Source organism: Branchiostoma floridae, chromosome 13, assembly GCF_000003815.2.
Source record: "Branchiostoma floridae strain S238N-H82 chromosome 13, Bfl_VNyyK, whole genome shotgun sequence".
NCBI classification, from domain to species: Eukaryota; Metazoa; Chordata; class Leptocardii; order Amphioxiformes; family Branchiostomatidae; genus Branchiostoma; species Branchiostoma floridae.
This window is the reverse complement of record NC_049991.1, coordinates 13218822-13230973: the sequence shown is the minus strand read 5'-3', so window position 1 is coordinate 13230973 and position 12152 is coordinate 13218822. Positions and strand designations below refer to the sequence as shown.

Genomic DNA, 12152 nt, shown 5'->3' with positions numbered 1-12152 from the left:
AGGTCTCACATGCTTGGTAAACCCACAGGAAGCCAGAATGGATGACGTCTGAGTACTGTTAGATGCTAGATTGATGACGTAGTCCGCCACAACGCTTCCGTTTCTGAATCCAGTAACAGTTGTTCCCTGGAAGTCTGCTCCTAACTGACTGCTGTACAGCGTATCCAACTGTGGATGGATAGGACAATGCATTTGACCAAGCACATAATTATATAATTCGTTACACCATTAATTCTTATAATCCAAAGTAATCCACATGCTCCAGTTGCATAAAGTAAAATACTCACGTTCTGCTCAACTGAAGATGCCAGGTCTTTGAAAGCCTGAGAACTCGCATCCCCGAGATCAGACGTGAAAGTTAAGTTTGCAATCTTGATGTTTGCTTCAAACGTCCTAGAAACTGAAGGAAAAGAAGTCATCAATCTTTCAAGCTTTAGGTTTGGCATGTATTGATGAAAAGCTACACAACGTAATCCTACACCATATGGAGGGACGCCCTTATGAAAGAAAGTTACTATAGTTTGCAACGTTTAACTCAATTCGGTTGCTGCAAATGTTGCAAATTGCTATTATCCATCTACCAACTGTTATGATGGTAATTCTCTTTTCGAATCTGTTTAGCGACTGCCTTCGCATTTCTAGAAATACATTGCTTGTATTTAAGACCTAAATTTCTCGTAGGTATGTGAATACTCACCTGAACAAGTGACATTGCCTCCCTGGGCAACCATACTGTAATACCCTGCCTTGCACACACAGCTGTACGATCCTTGCGAGTTTGTACAGATGGTGTTGTTGTCCTGGCAGCTTGTAGAACATTCGTCAATATCTAAAAATAAGCAGACACTATATGTTACTTTGAATCTACGCCAGAATCGTAGCACGCTAAATGTATGGCTATCAAAAGAAGAAAAGGTAACTTTTGTCGCGTACCTCTGCACTTCAGACACCGTGGTCTTCATCAAGGTTGTGCGAATTCGCTATGACCTACGACATTATTGTGCAAACGATATTGCTTTCCTGTGTGACCAAAATGAAAACATTGATGACGCTGTCTTGGAACTTTTACTTCAATGTCCATAATGGTGTCAAATCTCTGCATAGTCCAAACTGAGGAATCATTCGAGAACATTTTTTTTCTCTAGAGATACTTTCTTGACGCGAAGCAATGTAGAAAATAGAAGCAATCTCACCGACGCAATACTGCCGGTTAGAGACATCCAGTGCGTAACCAGTACTGCAGCTGCATGTTGGCTGTCCGGACACCACTGAACAGGACGCTATACCGGCAGGCAGGCAGGTGATACTGGCACATGTTGCTGGTGCTGCTGTCGTCACGTTCACTACTGTTGTGGTAAGGTAGAAAAGGAATCAGAGCATTAGGGTCTCACCATATACAGACAGTTTAAAACATACAGCGTATCTAGATTATTTGTCAGCTTCACATCAAAGTTCAAACTACCGGGCTTCATCAACACTTATCTTGATACCCGCTATAGACAACAGATCTTACCGTCACATGCCCTCCCATCAGAGTTCAGCTGGTAGCCAGCGTTACAGCTGCAGTTAAAGGAGCCGCCCTGGTTGGTGCACACCTGCGCACATCCTCCGGTGTTCGTCTGGCACTCGTCGATATCTTTGTAGAGTGCAAAGATGTATCTCGTTAAAACAATGCCTGTACAGATCGACAACATTACGATTGTGTACACTGAACACTATCCAGAACTACACAAAGTCACAAAACTCACCGTCACAGAGTGTGCCTCCACCAGCTTCGATTTGATATCCGGTGCTGCAGCTGCAGTTGAAGGTGCCGGGCAGGTTGGTGCACTGTCCGTTAGTGGGGTCACACGAGTTGTTGGCAGCGTTGGCACACTCATCAAAGTCTACGGAAACATGTAACCAGCCGTTAGGGATGTATCGCTTATACTTTAGCATAGTTCAACTTTATGTGGCATATCACTCTGTAAATCTAAAGGTGACTGTTATTTGTTGATCTGGCAGTATTCACGCCCCCTGTGGCGTTTTACTTACCATTGCACGTGATTCCATCAGAATCGAGGTTGTACCCGGCGTTGCAGTCACAGACTTCTGTAGCGTTGATGACGGCACACAACTGCGTGCAGCTGGTATCGTTACTGCAGGAGACAGCCGCTGTGGAGAGACATACGAAAGTTCATCTTTCAGGCATAACTTAGGCGGTGGTCAACAGTACAACAGACCAGTCTTCATCAGCAAATATGAACTCTAGGCCTTGTTGTATACCAAAATAACAGGCTCAACTAAGGTTTATTTCACGAATCTTTCAGAGAATGCCACGAATGGTATAGACTTACGTTCACAACTCTTTCCATCTGAAGCCAGGGCGTAGTACTCCTTGCAGGTGCAGGCAAACCCACCAGCGGTGTTGGTGCAAGACTGTTGGCAGCCATTGGTGGGGCCAGCACATTCGTCAATATCTGGAAACAAAAATCACCCGCGTCAAAATTCGAAGTGATGTGATGTTTATTATATATTTCATTGCGTTTACATAAGTTTTATGCCTTACAAAACGCTAATCTTGAAGAGGATAGCTAAGTTGAATATACCTTCACATGTGTGTTTGTCGTTCTGCAGTCTGAAACCAACGTCACAGGAGCACGCGTAGCTTCCTGCCGAGTTGGAGCAGATACGATCACATCCGCCGTTGTTTGTCTGGCACTCGTCAATATCTGAGGAAAGGAAACGTCATTAAGCTCCTGAGTGTTGGGCAGGGTTTTTAAGTGAATAAACAAAGCTACGCAGTGATTGGCGGATTTATTGTAAATGCAAAAAAAGCAGTGCTTACCTGAGCATGTTGTCCCATCTCCGCTGTATCCAGTGTTACAAGCACAGGTGAAAGAACCCTCCGTGTTCGTACAGGTGGCTTCAACATGGCAGTTGTCGGTACCCGTAGAGCACTCGTCAATATCTGGGGAAATGATATTGAATGTAATGGAATGATATGTCTTGCAGGAGAAATAATCATTAATGAAAATTTTTTTCGATATCAGTTTCTGCTTATCTATTTCAAAAAGCGTATACGCTGGACACATACAAAAGAACAAGACATTATATATCAATTCTTCTTACCGACGCATGTCCTGTTGTCAGCCATTATGCTGTATCCAGACAGACACTCGCAGCGGTAACCAGGAGCCTCGTTGAAGCAGGTGGCGTTCTTACACTGGTGCACGTTGGAGTCGTTGGACGCTACGAGGCACTCGTTCAGATCGACACAGGACTCGCCGTCACCCACCATGCCAGCTGGGCAGCTGCCGCAGGTGTACTCCTTGGCACCACCGGAGAGAGGTGCCACAGCATCGGTACAATTTACACCTGGAGGATGGGGAAGGCATGGTCATGGGGTTAGGTTTGACAATCGCACTCAGTCCAATTGCTTGTAATAGAGGTTGCAGGTATGGTATCGTAAGATTCAACATTTCAAGTTGAACTACCTGGATAGCAAGGTGTGACAGAGCAGCCATTGTAGTCCGTCTCACAGTAGTCACCGACGAAGCCCAGCTGACAGTTGCACGTGGCGATGGCAAACCCAGAGCTACGTGCCGTCAGGGTGGTATCGAAGTTGCATGTGCCGCCGTTCTGGCACGCGCACACCGTGATATCCGGGGTCTGGGATGTGGAGGCACCGACGTCATCCGTGGCGAGGAACTGGATGGTGTAGTTGGACGTGTCGGACGGCGTCCATCTGCATTAACAAGGTAAATCACTTAGTTAAAATGAGATTATAGCGAAGGAATTGGGCACATGTCTCACAACCAGTTCAAATCAGATAGTCAATAAACACGAGTACAATTCTTCCACGCAATCTTCAAGAGTAAGACCTACGTGTAATAGTTACTGCCGTTGAGGCTTCCCGGTCCCTGTGCGACGCTGATGGTGACCGCACCGTCATCTGTAGCCTCCAGCTGCAGGCCGTACTCCTGTCCAACGGTAGCACGGATCTCTGACGTCACATTGAAGACTGGTGGCGTGTTCGCTATAGAACAATATGGTTGATTAGAAAAGCATATTCCCTAAACGACGACAAATTAAAAAGGAAGTAGGAGGCCATACGAAACTATCTACAAATTATCTTTTGCTGAATCAAGAATATAGTAAAAGGTAAAATATGCTGAGGGTTCTCACAGAGAGCGGCGTTGCTGTTGGCTACAGCGTCCAGGGCTGCTGCTGCTGCGGCACCGACCTCCTCGTTTCCAGTCAGCGCGATGTCAAACAGGCACTCTTTCTTATCTGCACCACCACAAACCTGCGGACAGCAAAGGAAAACGGTTAGAAGTTAATGTGTTTGTGTGTATTCATGCAAAGGAATATTCGTCTATAATCCTCGATCAGGCATAGATGTACATTTTGAATATTGTATGAATAGCATTATGGCTTATCAACTGGATTTGCAGACTATCGTCTATAATCACTTGGCTTGAGAATCAACAAAAAAGTCTTACCTCAATGGCACGGGCCTTGTCAGTCTCGTTGGGGAACATGGAGTCCAGGTTGAAGAACAGTGGAGTGAAGGTACTGTTTCCATATGTTGCGGCATTGGTTCCGTCCGGATACACGGAGAAGAGGGAAGTGTCACCCGTACTGCGCAGGGCCCCTGTGTAAAGATATCATCAGCTTTGAATGACACTTTAACCCACTGACAAACTATATGATTTAAAAAAAGGGTTGCACGGTAAAAAAAGGAAACGTAAACTTACATGACTGGCCCCATTCAAATAGTTCCTCTTCAGATGGGTTGGATGCGTTGGAGAAGGAAACCGCTGTGCCGTTAGGCCAGGCAAATTCATCCGCATTGTTGCCATTAAAGTTACCCAGAAGGCCCTTCAGCTTGCTCTTCATGTCAGGGGTCATGGAGACTGCGTAGGTGAGCATGCCGAGTCCTGCCTTCACTTCCACCGAGATTCCAGACGTGAAGATGGCCTTCACACCAGTCACAGCAGACGTTCCGGCTGCAAGATGGAAATATCACAAATTTATATGATATTAGTAGGACATGGCAAAGTTCGTCTGGTTTCATGTATAAAATATCACCAAATCATAGAATTTCAGCTGCAATAAAAGCATTACCATCTTTAACAAGCTGGAATCGTCCGTCAGAAAAGGCAGCGTTGCTTCCATCATCAATGCCAGCATGTGTGTAGGCTGTATTGTCTACATAGATGTCCACACTAGTTCCGGTACCGTTCAGATAGATCTGGACGTCATTGGTGGGCTGCTTTACGGCAAGACCACTGTAAAGATAAAGACACATACAAAAGGTAAGAAAACAGAAATATGACGTAAAGGCGGCGAGAAGGGTTCCCGGAGGGATATTGACCGTGTCAAATTTTAAGTACCTGAATACTGTCGCCAGGGGTACCTTGCCAGGCTCGACGTCCGCCAGTTTGGTCCTACCCTGCATCTGGAAGACTCGTGGGGCATCACTAGTGTTGGTTGCCATGAGATACTCATCGTAGCCGTTGAACGAGTAGGAGAAGCCGTCCAGTGTAGTGATATGAGGATCACCTGCTCCAGCACCTGAGTATCCACAAAGAAGGCAGTTGGTAAAGATATATTTTCTTAAATGGTTCGTCAGTTTCTCATCATATAGCAGAAGATGATCAGTTTCAACTTTGTTTGATAACAAGACCATCTGCTGGCTGAACGTTTAGAAAGAAGAGATTTAAGGGTGAAAGGAAAAGAGCTATGAACGAATCACAGAGAAAATGTGCTGAATCAACCAAATGGAACTCACTCTGCTGAGGAGCCTCGTATCCTTCAGTTGACATCATTGGTCTCTTCTCAAAGTACATGCTGCAGTAGGAGCTGGATGTGTCCTGGCAGCAGTACTGTCTGGGCTTTACGTCATAATCCTGATAGTTCTGAGAATCCTGAAGTACGCAGGAGAAGTGAATTGAACTGATTATGCGACCAAGGCCATTCTGCAATCTGATCTTTTTGTTGTCGCCGTTGGCTATAACTCTGAACGTGAAAAACTGCAGTATCTTACAAAGAACATTACTTAGATTAAAAGTTTTGGCATTATAACACCATTCGATATGAGAATGTGAATGATAAGGAACTAGTAGCTTACCCGGGCATATCGATGAACGTTGCCGGACATCTCTTTGTTGTTCAGCTTGAAGGCACCATCAGATTCTCCATAGCAGCAAAGGCTGTTTCCACCTACAAACCATCACAGACAAGTTTAACTGTAGTCATAACAGACACTGTTTCCATTGTAAAACTGAGCATTGCAAACATTGTGTATAAAGTGGTCGCAAGAGCAAGGACCTACCGTCGGTGAAAGAAGAACCATCGTTCTGTTCATAGCAGGCTCTTCCTCCAGTGGAGACGTCACTTGCCGCTTTAAACCTCGTGTCGAGGTCAGCATGGGCCTTGGTCAGTGGGCAGGGTACGGCACTGGCAAACGTGCTGACGGCCGGTTCAGCCTGAACACAATATAAAAGCCAACTTAGTCTGCGATCAATTAGTCATGGGGTGCTTTTTGGAGAAAACATGAGGGAGAAGGAAGAAGAACGTTTCATGATCAACGTTAAGATAATATCACGGTAGCCTAGAATTTTGACTTGTTTACTTTAGGCATAGATTTTTTTTCAAACCTGAGTGAAGAGCATACTTACATTGTACCAATCGGCACACCACTTCCTCGGGTTGACCCAGTTGTCGGCGTTGTCGTCCGCCCGGATCCACACACCGTCCACCGCCCTGCTGTCCATACAGTACACGTTCGTGCCGCTGCAATCTTTCACGCCGTTTTCCTGCTTTGTCTTCATCCTGCAAAGATAACGAGAAAAAAGGCTGTTAATTAGACTATATCAAGAGGATGTAAAGGATTCTGTCCTAGACTTTTGGATGACTTTCCCTGGCTCAGACAAGTGAATTTACCCCATTATAATGGCCTACCTTGAATTTTCGTTCTCGACCACGATGAGCGAGCCGTTTGCACTTTCGACGATGATGCCAACAAACGCGGGCCACTTCCCATCGACCAGATTACTGTCGGTGATCTGTGGGTCCCAGTTCATGCCGCCGTCATCATAAATGGAAACAGCTATGGTATGGATACCATCGGTTGCTATACCGCCCTGGAATGTGTTTGTCTGAAGGAAAATAATAATGTCCATTATCAAATATCTGATTTCCAGAAAAAAAGGATTTCTATCTGGCGCAAAGTGTGCATTAGGAAGTTCAACCAGGGCTCTTCGGCTGAAATACATACCTCCATGTCTTCTCGTGCTGTCTCACCCGCCATCGCCATGGTTTCATACGTCACCAGTAGGAAAAAAGTCGCGTTGAAACCGCCATTTTTCCTGACCGCCTCGTTGACTTTCTCAAGAAACATGTTGTCGCTTCCAGAGTCCTTCTGGTAAGCATGATACCACACCTGCAACATAGAAGGCGGGAATGTTGTTCACCGTCATGTATCAGTTCAGCTAGCTGCATCAAAATGTCAATCGTTCACAGAATATCGCTTGATGGCACTTTCAAATATAACACCACTCAAAGTAGTGTTCTTCTCATTTTTCACTCATACACGTTTCTTTTTGATTCAATAATGTCATTCAGACGTTCAAACCATGTTTACCTTTGAAGGATATGATCCACCAAGGACAGCGTCAGCCCAGAATGGGGCGAACACGGCGCACACGGGATCGCCGAACGCAGCCGCGTCAGTGGTGGGATGGCGATAAATGGTTTTGGCCACGGAGTCCTGGGTCTCTTTCAGGGTAGTGGCGACGATAAGACCGTTCTCCAGAACCTGGCAAATTGATATACACATACTTATACTAACGAAGTACCTTACGTTAACTTTGGCATTGGATAGATTGGGAATAGTTTGTTTGCCCGAAAGGATAAGTTGTCTGGTAACATATTTTCAGTCGTGTCCATTCCCTTTGTCTCATGCTTATATGAAGTATTGGTATTGGGTAATATTCCAAGACAACAAGAGGCTTCAACCCCGCTGAGCGACCAAATATTTGACAGATAGCTCAAAGAATTTTTTGGATAAAAAATGGGTTTCTTTGTGCCCTAAGCGTTTTGTGCCCTTTAAATCATACGTATACGTCTTGCCTCATATTCTAATCATACAGTCAAACGTCATGTCAATCAAATGTTTGTTGTATGTTGACCAGCGATCGTTGTCTTGTAGAAAGGGGAGTACATGCCGAGGGACAACAGATATTAATACTCACGTAAAGAGTGTCACATAGTCGACCGCCGAACAGTGGCAGTCCGTCTGGAACGTTGATGAGACTGGAAGCGGCGTCGCTCGTGGGGCTTCCGGTCAGCTCAGAGTGGCCGACACTTTGCCCAAACGGCAGCAGACGGTTTTCTGTTGTATCCATATCAAGGAAGACATAGGTTTGTGATGGTTGATACAGGGTAACATACATAAATGCACACACATTTCACAGACATTTCCGCCTTGGCTTCTTCTTACTCTTCTGTGCAAAGAGTATCATAGAAATTAGAAATGTAATTTCATTGGTGATTTGTGTAAAAAAACACTTGCCTTTGCACTCTCCGGGGAATCCTGTCCCGTTGGTAGCGATGCTCTTGTACCCAGTTTGACAGCTGCATGTGTACGCACCCACAGTGTTGACACAGTCAGCGTTTGTGTCACACACTGCTGTACCGGCAGTACACTCGTCCACATCTGTAAACAAAACAAGTTGAAACCTACTATGTTATGAAAACGTACATCAGTCTCCACTGTACTGGTGATTGAACACTCAGAGGTTGTGATAAAAATATTGTTTTTTTACAATTTTACAGCAAATATGAAGCTATATCATTACGAAAATACCTGAGCACATGCCAACAGTCCCTGCCCCTGTGTACCCGGCCTTACAGGAACAGTTGAAGCTGCCTGCAATATCGGTACACATCCCCAGGGTGGGATCGCAGTTGTTCTCGCCCGTAGCACATTCATCAACATCTGAGGAGATACGGTCATTAGATTTGTATTTTTTGTGGTTTACTTCAACCCTATAGTAATAGGATATAGATATAGGAATGAGATAGCCCTCATCATGTGCGAGGAATATTGCCTGTGGCACAGCGTATTTTCTTCTGAGTATCTTTTTGTAGCTTAACAATACAACAAAAACGATCGCCTGAAACAGCAAATTGGCAAATGTAGAAAAATTTTTGTAATAGAATTGACAGCACTTACTGACACAAAGTGTTTCACTTCCTTCCGCCAGTTTGTAACCTGAGTTACAGCCACATGTATAGCCGGAGTCCGTCACTGCACATGTTGAGACGTCAGAGGGAGAGCAGGGGTTGGAGGTGTCACAGGAGCGGGCGGCTGGTGGGACGGAGAAACTATTATAGTCAAGCAAGTAAGCAAGCAAACAAGCAAGCAAGCACGCAAGCAAGCAAGCAAGCAAGCAAGCAACCAACCAACCAACCAACCAACCAACCGACCAACCAACCAACCAACCAACCATTCATACGTTTGCCATTTGCACAAAAAGTCAATACCACAAGGAAGATCTCTGAATCTTTACCGTCGCAAAAATGACAACTTACCAACACAAGTCTTACTGTCTGTGACATCAAGCTTGAAAAAGGCCGGGCAGTCGCAGACAAAAGATCCAACTGTATTGTTGCAGATGTCTGAACATCCGCTGATTCCAGTCTGGCATTCATTTAGGTCTGTCGTAAAGGTAAAAAATGAACACATAAACAATTATTTTCCATTGCGTTTAAGTATCTTTATAATATTCATGTCCAGTTTTTTGTGTATGATACAAGTTGCAAACACACTTCAACAAACTGCCAAATTATATAGTCTAAAGCTCTACGAATAGAGTATAAAGTGACCGTAATACCTTGACAGTACGTCCCATTGCCCTCGTACCCTCTGTTGCAGACGCAGGAAAAGCCAACACCACTGTTCGAGCAAGCTGCTTGCTCATGACAGTCATGGCTGCCAGTGATGCACGCGTCCACGGCTTCAGTCGTTTCTGCTGCCGTTGTAGTCCCTCCGGCAACAGCTGTTGTGACCTCCATGGTTCTGGACTCCGTTGTGGCGCGGGCAGTGGAATCTGCCGCCGTCGTTACGCCTGCTGCCATCGTGGTTGCAGTTGTCGCGGCAACAACACTCGAGGCCTCTGCCTTTGTGGCCCTTTCGGTAATGACTGCTGTTGTGGCATCTCCAGCAGCCGGTGTGGTATCTCCTGCAGACGACTCAGTCGTCACCCCTGTCGTTATTGCCGTAGTAGCCCCCGCGTTTGTAGCTCCTGTCAACCCTGTAACCGCAGTTGAAGCTGCCGACCTTGTGCTGCTTGTGGCTGCTGCCTGCGTGGTCCCTGCTGTTGAAATTACCACCACCGTGGGCCCGGCAGTTGAAGCTGCCCCCTTGGAGGTCGTTGCAGTTGAATCTATTGCCGCGGTTTTCGTCGTTGTGGCTTCGGCTGTTGTAGCATCTACAGTTGTAACTCTGGCCGTGCTTTCACCTGCATCGGTTGAAGCTGTCCTCGTGGCCTCTACAGTTGTAACTCTAGCCGTGCTTGCACCTGCATTGGTTGAAACTGACACAGTGGCCTCTGCAGTTGTAACTCTGGCCGTACTTGCACCTACACCGGTTGAAGCTGACACCGTGTCCGCTGCAGTTGAGGCGTCACTCTTCGTGGTTTCCGCTGACGTGGTCCCAACTGTTGAGCCTGCTGCCGTAACGGTTGTAACTCCTGCAGTTGAACCTGTTGGCGCATTCGTCCCGGCCCCTGTAGTTGACCCTACGGTCGTGCTTTCATCTGCCGTCGGTGTGACAGCAGATGAAGTTTCTACCGTCGTGGCCGCAGCACTTGCCGTCGTTGACCACGTGGCCTCTGCAGTTGAAGCAGTCGTGGTGGCACCGGTTGAAAACGCCTGCGTCGTGCTTATAGCTTCTGTCGTCGTGGACCCGGTAGTTAAATCTGTGTCAACTGTAGTCACTTCTATGGTGGTCCCTGCGTTTGTAACCTCCACTGTCGTGTACACCACATCTGTAGTTCCCACCGCCGTGACGCCAGCAGACCACCATGTTGAAGCCAGCAAGACTCCACAGAGAAGAGTTAGAAACTTACTTTGCATTCCAACTGTAGTAGCTTGAAGTGAGAGTAGCTATTTTCCGGATGATCTGTAAAGTAAACCTGCTATTAATAATAATAATGCCGTCCACAAATGAGTAAGTGAAATAACATACGGATCAGAGGGCCAATCTTGAATTGTTTTTGTGACAAAATCTATATTAAAGAAAAATTATGCAGTTTAGTAACTTTCTATCAACGCCTATCCTGCAGTCTATTCGTTACATCCTAAACACATGAGAGTTTCTATTATTGGGTCTTTTAGAGAGGCATAATACAAAATCAGTATTCCCACGCGGCAATGGATTTATCTCTAACCTATAGCAAGCGTGCTTGGATGAATAGCGAGAGATGTTGCTATAACAATTAAAACCTCTGTTCAGGAGGCTCTTCTGTACTTATGTGCTATAATTTGAATCACATTATACTGTACTACTCGGGAAACAAGAATTGGTTGCTAAGTAAACACATTGACTTAAGTGGGCGCAATTGGAAACGTTGCTTCATCATATGTTTGAACGTTTAAGGAAAGAAGAAAGAAATGTCAAAGACAGCATGTAACCGATGGGAGCTGCTTTTCTAGTTGTTTACATGTCCTTTTGAAAGTTTTGTGTCACACATCCAAACGGCTAATTTGAATATAGTTAGATACTGTTCATAAGGGCATAGAGAAAGCAATTAACCAACCAGCAAAGCAGAAATAACTGGAAAAAGGAGAAATACATGCAGTTAAGCTCATATGTACAAATCAAGACATATTTTGTTTAAGTTACATATTTTTGAGTTTCATGGGGCCACATGGACGCTGCTAGACGAACGCATGAACGACTTTAGACTTTTGATTTTCTAATAAAGTCATGTAGATCTGATTGCGCGCGGGTGTCATCCATGTAATCAAATCAACATGTTCTTAACGTCTGAAAGGTTGGAACTTACCTGTTGTCTCGGAATGTCTCAATGAGTTTGCTTCTCTCTGTCTTCCTCACAGTTTGTCACCACCTATCTCGTTGATAGTCCTTTTGCGCAACT

General features: G+C 45.4%; 1 protein-coding gene across 1 annotated transcript; it reads right to left on the bottom strand.

Moving 5' to 3' along the window:
- Positions 1–58: 58 nt before the first annotated feature.
- On the bottom strand, positions 59–12144 carry LOC118428514 (mucin-like protein). Its single transcript, XM_035838602.1, has 31 exons — positions 12060–12144; positions 9885–11173; positions 9583–9708; positions 9224–9358; positions 8855–8986; positions 8561–8704; positions 8241–8380; positions 7631–7804; positions 7265–7429; positions 6949–7145; positions 6666–6819; positions 6320–6473; positions 6116–6207; positions 5777–5912; positions 5379–5559; positions 5110–5273; positions 4740–4991; positions 4485–4636; positions 4168–4288; positions 3868–4018; positions 3477–3727; positions 3112–3357; positions 2828–2950; positions 2589–2711; positions 2337–2459; positions 2035–2154; positions 1749–1886; positions 1514–1636; positions 1194–1346; positions 698–829; positions 59–168 (listed from the first exon to the last, which is right to left on the bottom strand). The coding sequence occupies exons 2-31, from the start codon at positions 11125–11127 to the stop codon at positions 59–61; spliced, it is 5655 nt and encodes a 1884-aa protein (XP_035694495.1). The 5' UTR covers positions 11128–11173; positions 12060–12144.
- Between the last annotated feature and the right edge of the window lie 8 nt (positions 12145–12152).